Source organism: Muntiacus reevesi, chromosome 1 (assembly GCF_963930625.1).
Source record: "Muntiacus reevesi chromosome 1, mMunRee1.1, whole genome shotgun sequence".
In the NCBI taxonomy this organism is placed as follows: domain Eukaryota; kingdom Metazoa; phylum Chordata; class Mammalia; order Artiodactyla; family Cervidae; genus Muntiacus; species Muntiacus reevesi.
The window spans coordinates 72,614,224-72,631,249 of NC_089249.1; the positions used below are offsets into that span (position 1 = coordinate 72,614,224).

General features: G+C 45.4%; 2 protein-coding genes across 4 annotated transcripts in view; both read left to right on the forward strand.

Moving 5' to 3' along the window:
* Nucleotides 1-4,573, forward strand: part of KCNJ10 (potassium inwardly rectifying channel subfamily J member 10) — a 31,986-nt gene extending 27,413 nt beyond the window's left edge. For all 3 annotated transcript variants that reach the window (XM_065947637.1, XM_065947619.1, XM_065947628.1), the window contains one exon: nt 2,103-4,573. In XM_065947637.1, coding sequence (XP_065803709.1) covers nt 2,103-3,242 — 1,140 coding nt within the window. In that variant the 3' untranslated portion in view covers nt 3,243-4,573. The remainder of the gene's footprint in view (nt 1-2,102) is intronic.
* A 9,197-nt stretch (nt 4,574-13,770) lies between these two features.
* Nucleotides 13,771-16,505, forward strand: PIGM (phosphatidylinositol glycan anchor biosynthesis class M). The gene has a single exon (XM_065947610.1). It carries the CDS (start codon nt 13,871-13,873, stop codon nt 15,140-15,142), a length of 1,272 nt encoding a protein of 423 aa, XP_065803682.1. The 5' UTR covers nt 13,771-13,870; the 3' UTR covers nt 15,143-16,505.
* Nucleotides 16,506-17,026: the final 521 nt, after the last annotated feature.

Genomic DNA, 17,026 nt, shown 5'->3' on the forward strand with positions numbered 1-17,026 from the left:
TAACCCCATGGTGAGTCCTACTGATACGTGCCTTTCCCCAACCCTGCCCAAGTATTCACTATCTTAATGTTCCATTCTAGAGTCTTGTCTATGGTCTACCTCTTTGTAGTTTGTGAAATGCACTTAAACTTTCTTTTTGAAAATTAAAATCATGCTCACTCATCCACAACTTTCTAGCACTCCTTCTGTTCTCTAGAACCTGTATTAGATTCTCCTGTTCTTCAAAATCTTCTATAGAAGTTTCACTTCTTTCAAGAGTCTGAGGGTCAAATGAGAAGCATGCTAACATGTAAACTGTGAATGGTACACAGATGCAAGTTTTGTGGTGACTGATTCTTTTATTAATATTACTACTACTGAGTACTGAATGGGGCTTTACCTGGGCCCTAAATAAGAGTTTTTCAAACTTCAAAATTACAGGGTCTCCTTCTCCAAAATAGCCATGTCTGGCTGAGGAGTCTCATGTGGATGAGTTCCAAGTGGGCAGTGTAAAATGCACTGCTGGTTGTCTCTGAATATTCTTGGATTCTTGTCTGTTGGTTCTCTCTAACTTTGTTCTACTTGGGTGAAGCTCCAATACTTTGGCCACCTGATGCAAAGAACTGACTCCTTGGAAAAGACTCTGATGCTGGGAAAGACTGAAAAGTCGGAAGACAAGGGGACAACAGAGGATGAAGTGGTTGGATGGCATCACTGCCTCAAACTCGAGTTTGAACAATCTCCGGGAGTTGGCAATGGATAGGGAAGCCTGGTGTGCTGTAGTCCATGGGGTCGCAGAGTCGGACACAATGAGCAACTGAACTGACTGGCTGGGTGAATATATGAATGGGCCTAGATAATTTAGAGTTTTCCAGCAATAAGGCCATGGAAGTAAGACCAAGGGGCAGTGTGCAGAAGGCTAAAAAGCAATGGGACAGACTTTTGAGAATGGAGAATGTGATGAGCCTCTCTGTGTTCTCCAAGAAACAAGCTCCGCAGAGATCAGCTGCTCCTTCCCAGGTCTGGCTGGCAGATCTCAAGTCCAAGGACTCAATTTATTATAATTCTTTCTCTGCTGGAAAAGTACAAGTTATTCCTTGGGCAGAGGTGCCAAGCACCTTGTGTTAAATGAGCTGTCTCCTATTTCAGAGCCCTGTCCCACTTTCTACTATCAGCACAAACAGCATTCCTGAATCTGAACTTGAGCACACATAGTTACAAGCTAATATACACTCCCAACTCTCCTGCTTCACTCTGTCAAGACAGTTTTGCCACCTACAATCTGGCATTTCTCCAGTCCTTGGGAATATGGCCCAGTGCTGCCAGGAGGCTTCAGTTTGATGTTTTGCCTACCCCATCGCTTGTTTACTTATGCTCAGTTCTGTCTATGCACTTTCTGACACCACTGCAGACCCAAACCTAGATAATGCAAAAAGATGATGATGATAATGATAATGACAATAGTAATAGTGAAATGGGCTGGGTGCTTAGAGAACATCTTCAGGGGTGGAAGAACTGGTAGTTTCTGCTATCTTCTCAGCTAGAAGAGTATCTTAGTATCACCAGTGAGCACTGACGTGGAGGATGGGGAGAGAATGGAGAAATTAAGGGCATGTGTGTATTCAGGGGGACTGACCTGGAAGGATAACAATAGGATAGTCTTTCTTGCTTGTGTCATTCAAGATGGTAGAGAGGGATCCTATTTCAGAATTGGGGATCTTCACAGAACCAGTTTTGTGGTGAAAGGAGACCAGTAGAGCCCTCTTTAGTCCCACTCGCACCTTCAAGGAACTGGGAACTTACTACTTTTTCTTCTCTGCCTCTCCTAAGAATTAAAAATACCAGACTATATTGCAATTGTTTGCTTTGCTGAACAAGTATCTTTCCTACTAGGCTGTGAATTCTTGGAGAGCAAGGCTGCTGTCAGATCCATTTTTGACTTTCCAGCACCTTGCACTACAGGGTCTGGCATGTTGCAAGTGCGCAGTAAACATTTGCTAATAAGGTAACAGATCAGTGGCACTGAAAGGAATACTTCTTCCTCCTTCCCATTGGGAAGGGGGTGGCTGGGAGTCGGCTGGACTTCTGCCGTAACTCTCATTATGCTGCCTTGCTCTCTGCAGATGGCTTCGGTTGCCAAGGTGTATTACAGCCAGACCACTCAGACGGAAAGCCGGCCCCTGATGGGCCCAGCGATCCGGAGGAGGAGAGTCCTCACAAAAGATGGTCGCAGCAACGTGAGGATGGAGCACATTGCGGACAAGCGCTTCCTCTACCTCAAGGACCTGTGGACCACCTTCATTGACATGCAGTGGCGCTACAAGCTTCTGCTCTTCTCTGCTACCTTCGCAGGCACCTGGTTCCTCTTCGGTGTGGTGTGGTATCTGGTAGCTGTGGCCCATGGGGACCTGCTGGAGCTGGGCCCCCCGGCCAACCACACCCCCTGCGTGGTACAGGTGCACACACTCACCGGGGCCTTCCTCTTCTCCCTCGAGTCCCAGACCACCATTGGCTATGGCTTCCGCTACATCAGTGAGGAGTGCCCACTGGCCATTGTGCTTCTTATTGCCCAGCTGGTGCTCACCACCATCCTGGAAATCTTCATCACAGGTACCTTCCTGGCAAAGATTGCCCGGCCCAAGAAGCGGGCGGAGACCATCCGTTTCAGCCAGCATGCAGTCGTAGCCGCCCACAATGGGAAGCCCTGCCTTATGATCCGAGTGGCCAACATGCGTAAGAGCCTCCTCATTGGCTGCCAGGTGACAGGCAAACTGCTTCAGACCCACCAGACCAAGGAGGGTGAGAACATCCGCCTCAACCAGGTCAATGTGACTTTCCAGGTGGACACAGCCTCTGACAGCCCCTTCCTCATCCTCCCCCTTACTTTCTACCACGTGGTGGATGAGACCAGTCCCTTGAAAGACCTGCCCCTCCGCAGTGGTGAGGGCGACTTCGAGCTGGTGCTGATCCTGAGCGGGACAGTGGAGTCCACCAGTGCCACGTGCCAGGTGCGCACCTCCTACCTGCCGGAGGAGATCCTCTGGGGCTATGAGTTCATACCCGCCATCTCGCTGTCCGCCAGCGGCAAATACATAGCAGACTTCAGCCTTTTTGACCAAGTGGTGAAAGTAGCCTCTCCAAGCGGCCTCCGTGACAGCACTGTACGCTATGGGGACCCCGAAAAGCTCAAGTTGGAGGAGTCGCTAAGGGAGCAGGCTGAGAAGGAGGGCAGTGCCGTCAGCGTGCGCATCAGCAACGTCTGACGGTGTGGAGTCCCACCTCCCCATCCCTCTGGTTTCTCTTCTTCTTGTGGCTCCTGGGTGGGGGATGTGTGTTACCCAGGCTTACTGGGGAGCCCCAGAAGCATCCTTCTCCACTCCTCTTCTTCATCCCAGAGGCCACCTGGAGTCCATGCTTTTCCTCCCTTCACCTCACCCCACTTTGGCCCCAAGATGCACAACTCCCTTAAGCCAGGATGGGGGAAGGAGAGGGAAGATTAGGCTGAAGTGGCTTAGAAGGCCTCAGCCATGCTTGGAGACTCACTTTAGGAGGGCCATGCAGCTGGATGAACTGACTCCCCCCACCTCCCACGACCACCAATGTCTGGTACTTTGAGGCTGGAGCCCCTCCCTCTCTATCTTCCCACTTACCATGTTATCTAAGGCAAGACTCTCTCTCTGATGGGCTATGTGCCCTCAGAAATATAGGTCCCCAGAATAATTTTTCTCTACCAAAACCTGTGGAGAGAAGCCAGGGTTTTTCATGGTGTAGTTTACTTTCTGTTGGCAACTCCTGACTCTAACCTAGGACCTTGGTTCCCACGGCTCTCTTCTTTCTAGTTTCTAAACTGGACCCTCTCTTTGGATACCCAGTTCCTACACAGATGCCCTCTACTCCCAGGGACTATAAAGCATAAAGACACAACCACCACACCTGAACCCAACCTGAATACTGAATTCTTCACTGTGGGGTGATTAACGCAGAGCTACTGTTTAAAACCTGGAACCTATCCTCCAGGCAGACCTGTTTCCCATAAAGTGATGACCCGCCCCAATTCATTCCCCTGGAAAAAGTCCAATGCCCAGGCCCCATAGAAAGGTCTGGAAATAATGTTCCTGATTACACTGTCCCTGGCTTCCCTGATTCTTTCCTGCCCAGCCCACTCTCCCCTTAACCCCAGCTCTGAAGGAAGGGAGGGAAAATGCAAGGGCCTTCCTCTCTTAACACTGATGCTTGACTAAAACTAGACTCACAGGGCACAGAGTTTCAGGAGTTAAACCAACCCGCCAAATGGGAGGAAACATTCTCAGATTTTCAGACTGCTGTACACAGCTTCTGGGAATCGGCGTGGCTCTGCTAAGGTCTGAGCAGAGGCAGAACTCTGTGGCTGGCAGACACGATTCACCATCACCCCTCCCATTGCCTTCTGAAAAGTGCCAGCTATTCTGTTAGGCAGTGCTGGGAGGGGAGGAAATTACACCTCCTGATCAAATAACTATGGTCTTCCTCAGCCATTCCCGAGACAGTATAAAACGAGTATCAGTCTCCTCTCTTCTCTCCTCTGCCATGACGCCAGTTTCAGGCAAGTTAAAAGGCATATTTTATGAGATCAGACTCAGGCCATTCCTTGTTCCCTGATGGGGACAGTGGTATGAGGTCAGGAAGGGTGTATGGATGCCAGAACTTTTTCTAAAGCTCCAAATCCCAAGAGTGCTCCCTGTTCTCATTTAGGTACCAAGGAATACTCTCCCCCACCCCAGATGGATTTGCATAGAGTCAATGTATGAATCAAGTGGCAATTTATTTAAGGTAGACAAGCCAATTGTTATGGGTTTCCCTGATGGCCTAGATGATAAAGAATCTGCCTGCAATATGGGAGACCCAGGTTTGATCCCTGGATCAGGAAGATTTCGAGAAGGAACTGGCAACCCACTCCAGTATTCCTGCCTGGAGAATCCTATGGACAGAGGAGCCTGGCAGGCTACAGCAACTAACACATACACACACAACTGTTATACACTATACACTTATACAGAATGTGCACCTGCATCTGTGTACAGAGCCTTACAGAGAAACCCACAAAATTTGGAGAGTGGACCCATGGTTGTCATTTACTACAACTGCCCAAGATCCTCTTATATTGATCTCTCCTTGAATTCAACTAACCCTTCATTCTCCACTTACTGTAAACTCCCCCCATTACTCCCTAGCTCTCAACCAAACAAGAACCAGAACAACTTGAAAATCTGAGACAGAAAATAGAAGGCAAACAGTCACCTTCTGGGCTCTACACTTTATTCCATGTTTGACTCACCTGATTTCTTTCAACGTATAAGGGCAAAGAGCACTGCACTGTGTGTGTGTATCTTCTTATCTATTTGCAAATTATCCCCCATCTAGTTTCTTCTGCACAGTTGCTTCCCTCCTGAGAGAAATGCTGTCTCCCCATTCCCTGTCTATTCCAAGCCTCCAGACTCCTCAGATTCTTGGATAACAAAATGGAACACTTTCTGAGTTACCCTTTCTGATTCTCCTGAACAATCCCTGACTTTGCCCTAAATTGCACTTTAAACCATCCTTTTGATACAACCTGGCTTATAAACCCCATCAGAGAACAACACTCCCTTGCCCTCAACCCTAAGTGGTTTTCTAGACTTAGCCCTCTGAGCTGAAATCATCTTTCAGGCTATCAGGCAAGCTTTAGAAGCAGCCAGGTCTGGTGAGTAATGGGATCCCTGACCACACCAACCATGGACTCAGACTGCCAGGACAGCAGTGGGCACAGATCTTAAGGGATGAGATTTCAGAGGATGGGTGACATGACTCATGTGGGAGGATACTCAGGATGCAAAGATGAGAAAGGGTGGTACTGGGGGGACCTAGTGAAATCGATGAAACCCTTGAGTCTTACTTGGGCTAGCAGACAAGAAGTAGGTGGAGGTTCGGGGAATTAAGCTATGATAAATAAATGAAAGATTTATCTAAGAAAGAGAAACAGAGATAATATATATATACACACATATACACACACATACACATATAGAGACATGTATATAGATGTATATAGGGCCAAATATACAGAATGTACAGAAAGAAAGTATTCAGAGAGCTCAGCCTGGGGGCAGATATCTTGCTCTGGTTTGGGGGGGTGGGTAGGACTCCCCAGGTTCCCAGAACTTACAACCAGTGATCCTGATTTCAACATGCAAAGCCTGACAAAGGCTTTCAGGTTTGATGATGGGAAAGGGAGGGGTGGAAGTTGCTCTTCAGAATAAAGAGGTATCCACTGAGGCTCCCGGTAAACCCTGTGCTGCTGAAAGGACCAGGAGGAGGGGAGAACTCCATCCATGGAAATCTGGGGCGGTCTGCCATGCAGTCTGTGTGCTTGCATGCCTGGTGTCCTGCGGCACTTAAAAATCCTGTTCCCCTCGCCATTTCCCTGCTGTCATGGGGTGGGGCACCTGCAGCTCCAGCCCCAGGAAGTGATGGCTATTAAACTGAGAGGTTGAGCACTTCCGTGTGTCAGAGGCACTAAAGGGAAGCCTCAAGCCTGGAATCTAAATGCCAGGACTAAGGAGCTGCTGGACCCAAGATATTCTCAAGGCAGAGGCCCAGCTTTCTGTGTGGCGGCAAGCAGCCCAAAGAGAATGACTTCTGTGCTGGAACAGTCCCAATTCCAGCATCTGTGCATGGGGCAGGGCATGGTGCTTTACCTTTGATGGGAGAGGCTTCTGAAATCCCTACTCTGTGCTTCACCTCATTACCTGCCTAACCCCTTAACCCAACCTCAGCTAGTAAGACCATCAGGGATTTCTCTCTGAGACCTGAGCAGAGAAAAGAAGCCAGCTATACTACTGTTACAAGTTAAGGACACTGCCCCCTCTCAAGGCTGCTACCCTGGTCCTTTACCCTTGCTAGGTAACCTAGCTTATTTGTAACATAACATAACACACTACCTTTGCTGTAAAGTTAGCCTGGGCTTCAGGCTCAGTCATGGCCGACTATTGAAATCAGAAATATCTAGGGATGGTTTTTCCATTCACTGCATTGAAGACTAAACCAGGTCAAACATACCTAGGAAAAATATGTGGGTTTTTTTGGTTTATTTTATTTTTTGTCTGTTCAGAACAAGTTACTATTACTAAATAAAATGGCTGAATCTCTGTTCTTCGCTCCAGCTTCTTTTAGAAATCAAAACCAATCCTGTTTATTAAGGCCTGAACTCACGGGCCTTCCTTTGGGAAAGAAGGGTAGAGCTGGGCTGTGCTCGAAGAGCCGCTGACAACATGGTCAGGTCTTTCTCCTTTAGTGTTACCATCAGTCCCCCAACTCCTTTCCCACACCTCCCCTCAGTAACTTTAGGATCCTCTAGCAGATACCTTTTACAATCAGTTTTAAAAGGATTACAAAAAAGTTAAGACCAAGAAATCTGAAAACTGTCTCAGCTTAATTCAGGCAAGTCAAGTTGCTTTGGAACCTAGGCATTGCCCCTTTTAGCCAGTGATCATGAACCCAACTTCCCTGCCACGCTACCATGAAGTAGTTCCTTATATATCCTCAAGGCTCTATATGCCTATTTATTTAGTCATTAGGTATTTCTTGCCCCAATTCTCAAAGAAATGGGTTTCTCTTCTATGCTTATCTAGCAATAGTCTGAAAAAGGCTTGGCTGTTAATATCCAGTCCTGAATTGAAAAAACAGACCCCCATGGTTACTGACTCTTGTTCCCCAGAAAAGGAAGGACAGAGGGAGAAGACTGGGTCTCTTACCCGCATCACTAAATACTTATTTACAACATTTAGGAAACAGTAGGTTTTAGGGATGAGTCATGGGACATGGGGCTTCTCAGCTGGTACTAGAAGTAAAGAACCCACCTCCAATGCAGGGGATATAAGAGACTCTGATTTGGTCCCTGGGGTTGGGAAGATCCCCTGGAGGAGGGCATGGCAACCCACTCCAGTATTCTTGTCTGGAGAATGCCATGAACAATGGAGTCTGATGGGCTACAGTCCATAGGGTCACAAAGAGACAAAACTCAAGCAACTTCATGCATGCACACATACAGGAAAGATATATAAGATATATGAAATATACAGACCCATAACATTTGAAGAAACCTGCCAACTTGTGAAGAAAAAAAGATAAAATAACAAGTAGCATACATTAGGGCCAGATACACCGTTAACAATATATTCTTAACAGTGAGATCTCTGTGGGAAACATTCCCCAAGGATGGGCACTAGGCAAGGGATGGTATCAAAGTGGTGTGGTTAAAACACATCTGACATAGGATTCAAGAAAAATCAGCAAAAACTGAGTTCCTATTACAAGAAATGCACCATCCAAGAGGCAAACGAGACACGGTACATACCATCAAGGTACAGTTTTTTCTGACTTTGTACCGCTGTTCCTTCTGGGGACTCTCCGTACTGCTTGCCGATTCCCATGCTCACTCTCAGGAGACAAACCTGTTAAAAGCTGTGACTGCATCATCCACTCCTTTCATCACACCTGTCCCAGCGGCAGTTTTGCTACTTGTCCGTCACCTGACTAACATCTGCCTCACTCACTAGACCTGAAGTGCCGTGTGACTTTAACTGGGATCCTTGTCAGTGCTGGGTCACCAGTGCAGCCGGACACCTAGCACTGTACCTGCACGCATGCATGCGTGCTAAGTCGCTTCAGTCATGTCCAAGTCTTTGCGACCCCATGGACCCTCTAGGCTCCTCTGTCCACGGGCTTCTCCAGGTAAGGACACTGGAGTGGTTGCCATTCCTTTTCCAGGGGATCTTCCTGACCCAGAGATTGAACTGCGTCTCCTGCATTGGCAGGTGCGTTCTTTACCACCAGTGCCATCTGGGAAGCCCACCCGCATGTGTGATGCTCAAAGCTGGAGAAGGAAGGATGGAAAGAAGAGGCAGACAGGTCTGCTTGCACTGAAAGACAAGCAGCACATAAGTAAGTGAGGAGAGACAGGAACCTCTGTAGGTAGGACAGCACGAAAAAAAGCATCACAGTTAAGAAAGCAAAAGGCATATTGGAGGAATGGTTATTAAACCTAAGATATAATCAACAAGGACCTACTGTATAGCACAAGGAGCTGTACTCAATATTCTGAAGTAACCTACATGGAAAAAGAATCTGAAAAAGAATGAAAAAAATACATATGTGTGTGTGTATAAATGAGCCACTGTGCTGTACACCTGGAACTAGCACAACAGTGTAAATTAGCTGTACCTCAATATAAACTAAAAATTATATTATAAAAAACACCCGAGAATAGAGGGCTTTCTTGGTGAATAGGTTTAAAACACAAGATAATGGAAGGATTTAATATCAAGTTAAATAGTTTACTATTTTTTTCTACAGGCTTGGGAGCCATTGAAGATGTTTGAGAAAGGAAAGCATCTAATTAAAATACTGTTTATGAATAACAATCTGGCAGCAGAATTGAGAACCAGGAGACACTAAACCAATTAAGAGACTTGCAAAACCTTAGGGGAAAGGTAACTGCCACAGATCCTAGTGTAATACAAGTGTCAATACTGTTATTAAATTGAGCTGGTGAAGTCTGGACTAAGGTGCAGGACGCTGAGCACAAAAAGAATTAGAGACAGACTCAAAAGAAATTACAAAGCAGGACATATAAGCAAGATCCAGACAAAAAAAGAAGGGAATTGAATTAAGGCACCAGCAGGAAGCAGATGCTTACACTCAAAGGGCTAACTGGACATGATTTAATGAAGAGATTATCTGCAAAGGTATGGGAAGGGTCAGGGCTGGTGAAGCACCCAGGGACTTGGAACAGTAGGAAGACTGTGTGTGTGCCTGCTAAGTTGCTTCAGTCATGTCCAACTCTTTCTGACCCTATGGACTGTACCCCGCCAGGCTCCTCTGTCCATGGGATTCTCCAGGCAAGAATACTGGACTGGGTTGCCATGCCCTTCTCTAAGGAAGCCTTTCAGTTCAGTTGCTCAGACGTGTCCGACTCTTTGCGACCCCATGAATCACAGCATGCCAGGCCTCCCTGTCCATCACCAACTCCAAGAGTTTACTCAGACTCATGTCCATCGAGTCGGTAATACCATCCAGCCATCTCATCCTCTGTTGTCCCCTTCTCCTCCTGCCCCCAATCCCTCCCAGCATCAGGGTCTTTTCCAATGAGTCAACTCTTTGCATCAGGTGGCCAAAGTATTGGAGCTTCAGGTTTATTTAGCATCAGTCCTTCCAATGAACACCCAGGACTGATCTCCTTTAGGATGGACTGGTTGGATCTCCTTGCAGTCCAAGAGACTCTCAAGAGTCTTCTCCAACACCACAGTTCAAAAGCATCAATTCTTCAGCGCTGAGCTTTCTTCACAGTCCAACCCTCACATCCATACATGACCACTGGAAAAACTATAGTCTTGACTAGACAGACCTTTCCTGGCAAAGTAATGTCTCTGCTTTTTAATATGCTATCTAGGTTGGTCATAACTTTCCTTCCAAGGAGTAAGTGTCCTTTAATTTCATGGCTACCATCACTAGTCTTAAATCTGAAGGGATGGTCATTGAAACCTGGTGAGAGTTGTAGCCAAGGGAGAGGGCTATAATTTCAGCAGCAGCCTTGGCCTTAGGTAGAGGAACTCATGCCACTGCCAAAGTTCTGCTAATGCCTGCCACTGGCCTATTCTAATGAGAAACCAGGGGGCAAGGGAAACTATGTGATGCTGAAAGAACAGGGAAGAATAGACAGAGAGTGGACCTAAAAAGCTAATGAGAGCATACACAGCACAGTAACCAAGGCCAAGGTCCTCACTAAGGATGCTAGGGCTGAGGTATGCATGTGTGCGTGTTTTCCCTAGCCACTAGTTCTAAAAAACTGGAAACCAAGAGACAGACAATAAAAGGGAGAATTAGGAAGGATTGCAAGTAATAGTTCAAGAGGTAATGAACAGTGGAGCATTTGAAAAAATGTAGCTTTTTCAGGGAGAAGCGAGAAGACACAACTCCTATGCCCAATGCAAAAAGCTCAATATGGGGTCCTTAGTGCCATGAATCTTCTGTCTCACCCAGAAATAGTAATGTTGTCTAGAATTAGCCTTCCCTAACCTACTCCCTTCTTAAGTCCCACAAACACTATATACATCTTGCTTTGATCCAAACTTAGTTTCTTCTGATTAGTTGTTTACTGTTTTCTCAATTTCCCAAACTTGGTGCCTTTTATGTGTTTACTAGGTTAAGCTCTATACGGACAAACTGGTTGAGGCCTTTCTGCCACACTATCTAAACCAACCCAACCAAAGGAACCCCTTTCTCCCTCTGGAGGATTAACTAAGTTAATCCTCAGACATCTACCTCCCACATCCTCTACCTTCTGGGACCAACCCTCACTTATCTTTCACTGGCAAAGGAAAAGAATAACAGAGATAAATCACAGTGAGAGAAAATATCAGAAAGATTCAAACAAGAGATCAATGAAGGGAGGCAGAGGGGGAAATTAGATATCATAATTAACATTCTATTTGCAGGTTAGTCACACAGTAAGAATACTCTGGGCCATCTGCTTTTGAGTTCCAGCTCTGCCACTAGCTGACTATGTGACTGAGGAACATTACTTAACCTCCCTAAGCCTGATTTCTTCATTTGTGAATGTGGGACTATCTACCTCACATAGTTAAGTATTTAGCGTGACGCTGGACATACCGCAAATAAGTTGTCAACAAAGTTGGCTATTAGAAATCATCATCATTATTTGAATGGTGCTGTTGTATTTATGGCTACTTAATTGCAAAGAAAAAAAAAAAAAGGTTAAAATTAATTATTGGGACTTCCCTGGTGGCTCAGTGGTAAAGAATCTGCCTACCAATGCAGAAGACACAGTTTCCATTCCTGATCTGGGAAGATCCCACAAATACTGAATGAAGTTCATGTGCCCTAGAGCCTGTGCTCTGCAAAAAGAGAAGCCATCACAATGAGAAGCCTGCGCAGTGCAACTAGAGAGTGGCTGCTGCTTCCACGACTAGAGAAAAGCTCACGCAGCAACAAAGACCCAGCATAGCCAAAAAAAATTTTAAGTAACTATTAATATAAGGGATATAGTTATACTAAGGCACAGATAATGACAAAGGGATATCAGAATATGAATACAGGCTGTGTGAGATTAAGACAGTTCATCCAAAGAATAAATGTAAATTGTATGAGGGATGAATGGAGGGTAATCCTGAGAGCTGCATGTTCAGACTAGATGGAGTCATCTACTTTCCTTATGCTAGTACAGAAGACTTCCCCTAGGAAGTCGGATCAATCTGTGAAGTCAAGAAAGTCAGCATTTACTGAACATGTACCATGTGCCTAAGACTGTAATAAGTTATGAGTAATTTTAAAAAATTAAGGATAAGATGTAACCCCTAACCTCAAAAACCCTACAATCTCATTGAAAGGGTTATGAATACAATATAAAATAAATGATGAAATTCCAAAGTGCAGACTATAAGTTCAGTAAGTGCCCACAGAAGGGCAAGAGATCATGGGTTAGAGTCCTTGGTGAGAAATTCATGGGAACAGGGTTTTGGAGTGGGATGGGTGAAGGGGGTAGAACTTGAAATAAAGGATATTTCAAAGAGAAAAGGACTGGGAGTTGGAAGCATCCCCAAAGATGCCACTCCAGAGGTTCTGGTATGGGTAACCTGGAAAATCAATTCAACGTGTACCGAATGCCTTAAGTCTGGTAATGTGATATTCGATGAGGTACAGAAAAGAACAAGATAATCTCTATTCTCAAAGAACTCAAAGCGACCTGACAGAAAACTAGGAAAATGAAACCAAAAAACAGCATCACTGACAAATGCTATATTACTGGACAGCAGAGAGGAGCAGGAGCTTCTGTGTGAATGGTTTTCTAGAACTTAGAGCCCCTTGGGCTCTGCCCGTCTATCCTCACTTAGCGGAATGGCAATTTAAATCACACTGCCTGATGAAAAAGTGAGCTGAAAGCCAGGATACGCTTTCAGGAGTTAACACATGAGCCGAAGCTTGAAGGGTTAAGTCCTGACTGGAGAGGAGACGGCAACGTTGACAGAAAGAACAGCAAATACAATGACACTGAAGTATGAGGGCATGACATATTTTAGGAACCTTACGAAGCTTCCCGTCCTCCCTTCCCGTTCCTCCACCAAGCGTTGTCGGATAATATACAGGCTGATCAGTTCAATTCAAATTTAGATAAACAATAATTTCAAAACATAAGTATGTCCCAAATATTGCTCACACTTTGGGCCTCCTTTCAATTCATCCCAGCTCGGTTCTCTGGTCGCCCACAACCCGCCTCACTCCCGCTCCCCGGCCCCCGGCCCCCGGCCCCCGAATTACCCTCGAGCAGGAGAGAGAAACCGTGGGAAATCATCACAGGTTTATTTTTCCTTCACTCCTATTTTTTTCACTTTCGGGTCTCCCGCCCAGGCCAGAGGGAGGTGGCTTGAAGTTCGCTCCGCTCTAGAAGTCAGTCTCTCATAACTGGAGTTGAGGCGGAGGAAGTACACGGCCACCGACAAATAACACACCTCCAGCTCTCTAAAAAGTCCACCCAGAGCCAGCCGGCCCGGCAAGCGGAAGTCGCCTACCCCAAGGACCGGAAATCCCGCCTTCGCCGGAGAAGGAGCGGAAACGAGACAGCCAAGGCAGAAGAAGGTAGTTCTCCCGTAGGCGCCCCTGAGAACCCAGCCCCTGGTATGGGGCCGGAAGCAGACCGGGGCGGATCTTCCTGCCGGAAGTGGTCAAGCGGAAGTTGCTGTGGGTTGGCAGCCTAGGTGATTGATGTGCAGGCCATCTGAAGCGAGGAACCGAAGCGAGTATTAGACATTCCAGGGCAGTTTGACAGCTCGAGCCTGCGCTGCTGTGGTGCCGTTAGATCATGAGCCCGACCACACACTGGGGAGAGAAGTTTCTGAATCTGCGGGTGCCCCCCGCCGGGGTATTTGTTGTGGCTTTCCTTGCCCGAGTGGCCCTGGTTTTCTATGGGGTCTTCCAGGACCGGACCTTGCTAGTGAGGTATACAGACATCGACTACCAGGTCTTCACGGACGCCGCGCGTTTCGTCACGGAGGGGCGCTCCCCTTACCTCAGGGCAACTTACCGATACACTCCCCTGTTGGGGTGGCTACTCACTCCCAACATCTATCTCAATGAACTGTTTGGGAAGTTTCTCTTCATCAGCTTCGACCTCTTCACCGCCTTCCTCCTGTACCGGCTACTGCTTCTTAAGGGGCTGGGTCGCCGCCAGGCTTGCGGGTACTGTGTCTTTTGGCTTCTTAATCCCCTACCTATGGCGGTGTCCAGCCGAGGCAATGCGGACTCGATTGTCGCCTCCCTGGTGCTTATGACCCTGTACCTAATAGAAAAAAGACTCGTCGCGTGTGCCGCTGTATTCTATGGTTTCGCAGTGCACCTGAAGATGTATCCGGTGACCTATATCCTTCCCATTGCCCTCCACTTGCTTCCGGAACGCGACAGTGACGAAGGTCTGCGTCAATCCCGATATTCTTTCCAGGCTCGTTTGTACGAATTCCTGAAAAGGTTGTGTCATCGGGCTGTGCTGCTCTTCGTAGCAGTTGCTGGACTCACGTTTTTTGCCCTGAGCTTCGGTTTTTATTACAGATATGGTTGGGAATTTTTGGAGCACGCCTACCTTTATCACCTAACTAGGCGAGATATCCGACACAACTTTTCTCCATACTTCTACATGTTGTATTTGACCGCAGAGAGCAAGTGGAGTTTTTCCCTGGGAATTGCCGCATTCCTGCCGCAGTTCATCTTACTTTCAGCAGTGTCTTTCGCCTATTACAGAGACCTTGTCTTTTGTTGTTTTCTTCATACGTCAATTTTTGTGACATTTAACAAAGTCTGCACCTCCCAGTACTTTCTTTGGTACCTCTGCCTCCTGCCCCTTGTGATGCCACTAGTGAGAATACCTTGGAGAAGAGCTGTCGTTCTCCTGATGTTATGGTTCATCGGGCAGGCCTTATGGCTGGCTCCTGCTTATGTTCTTGAGTTTCAAGGAAAGAACACCTTTCTGTTTATCTGGTTAGCCGGTTTGTTCTTCCTCCTTATCAACTGTTCCATCCTCATTCAAATCATTTCCCATTACAAGGAGGAACCCCTGACAGACAGAACCAAATATGACTGATATGCTCCAATCCTTCTGGGACTTGGATTCTGATTGTCCTGAATGGATCAGAGAGAGCTTTGGAGAGATGGTTTTTTTTTTTTTTTTTTTTTTTTTTTGAACATCCTAAGTACTCTAGAGAAAGTCCAGTTTGGAGCATAAAACTATTCCAGCAAATTTTAATGAATGTTTGCCTTACTTATAGAGGGGGCTCAATAATTGAGTTTCACCCTTTGGGAAATCTCAGGACTCATTCATCTGGGACATGACGGGAAGTAAAGATTACTTGTTTGAAAATGGAAGGGCTAATGAAATAATCAGATGCTAAAAGGTTTTTGTAGAAGGAATAGGGGAATACAGTCAAGAGATGAAATCTAAGCCAGTATTTGTTACAGTTATACTGTGGTACTGTCTGTAACTGTCTTTTATCCCCCACTTTTTTGTTCTAAGGCTTTCCTGATAGCTGTGAAAACTCAAAATGTTCCTAAAGTACAGCTTTTAGATATAAAGTGTTAAGTAATACTACTGAGGTTGGGAAAGTTAATTCTATATTAAAGTGGGGGCTTAGAAGATAAAGAATCCAAAGAAAGTAAATTATAGTCATGTTTCATGTATTTGCTTTATAACTTAGTTTTTCAGCACTTAATCCTAGTGGCATTAATTTACTGTTTGGTTTTATACCAAAAGGATTGAATTTAAATTCATCCGTCTTGGGACTTCCCTGGTAGTCCAGTGGTAAAGAATCCATGTTGCAATGCAGGGGACTTGGGTTTGATCCCTGGTCAAGGAACTGAGATCCCACATGCCATGAAGCAGTTAAGCCTATGTGCCGCAACAAAAGAATGAAGATCTCGCATGCTGCAAATAAGACCCAGTGCAGCCAAATGAATCTAAAAATAAATATTTTTAAAAAATAAATTCATTCATCTTTAAACTTCTCAACCTTTTAAAATAGCATCTTGCTTTTGATGTTTGAGGTCACATACTGTTATGACATTTTAGAACTCTCTTTTGTCTCTTTGTTTTTAATTTTCTAATTACTAGAAAAGACTTTTGATACAGAATATAAGTTAATCAAGTATTATCAGTATTGTTAAAATGATTAGAGATTTTAGGTTGTAAAAAAATAAATCATTAATAGGCATTTACCAGTTTAAAAATACCTCACTTATGAAAATTTCATGATAGAAATGAAGACCTGCATAGGAGGCTCCTAGAAAGTGTAAGAAGCATTCTAATAGCCATTAGTGGTTTAGACCAGGAAATTGAGGGAGAGATTGTGAAAATGGGCTTTAGTAGCCAGATGCATTTTCCTTATTACTCTTAATTTTCTAGGAAAAAATGCTTTGTGAGTTTCAAATAAGCAAGCTAAAAAAAAAAACAACCCATCTAGTTTGGGGACTCCCTAACACTCTAAATGTATTAGTAATGAGTGAGTTTGGTTTAATGATTTTGATAGTAAAAGATGAGTAATGTGACAACATTGTTCTTTCACTAAAACCAAAAAACTGCGGAGGAAGTAGTGTATTTCATGTCACTTCAGGCCTAAAAAAGCCTGAACATAAGATGTCTATAGACAGGTCATAATTAAGAATGCTTTTGCTGGCAGCACTTCTTAAATGGATACCTTTTACAACCCACCATTAAAAGGAAGGGGAGAGGACTTCTTTGGTGGTTCAGTGGATAAGACTCTGTGCTCCCAATGCAGGGGGTTTGAGTTCAATCCCTGGCCAGGGAGCTAGATCCCACATGCTGCAACTAAAGGTCCCATGTGCTGAAACTAAGACCAGGCAGAATGGAGCCAAATAAATATTTTTTAAAAAAAGAAGAAGAAGAAGGGGAGAATGGGTGACTTTGCATGGGTTGCTGTTTGGAAGAAAGTAACAGAGAGAATTAATTGTTGAG

Excerpts from the sequence above, each read along its gene's own strand:
- PIGM (XM_065947610.1), top strand. The coding sequence starts at position 13,871 with ATGAGCCCGACCACACACTGGGGAGAGAAGTTTCTGAATCTGCGGGTG.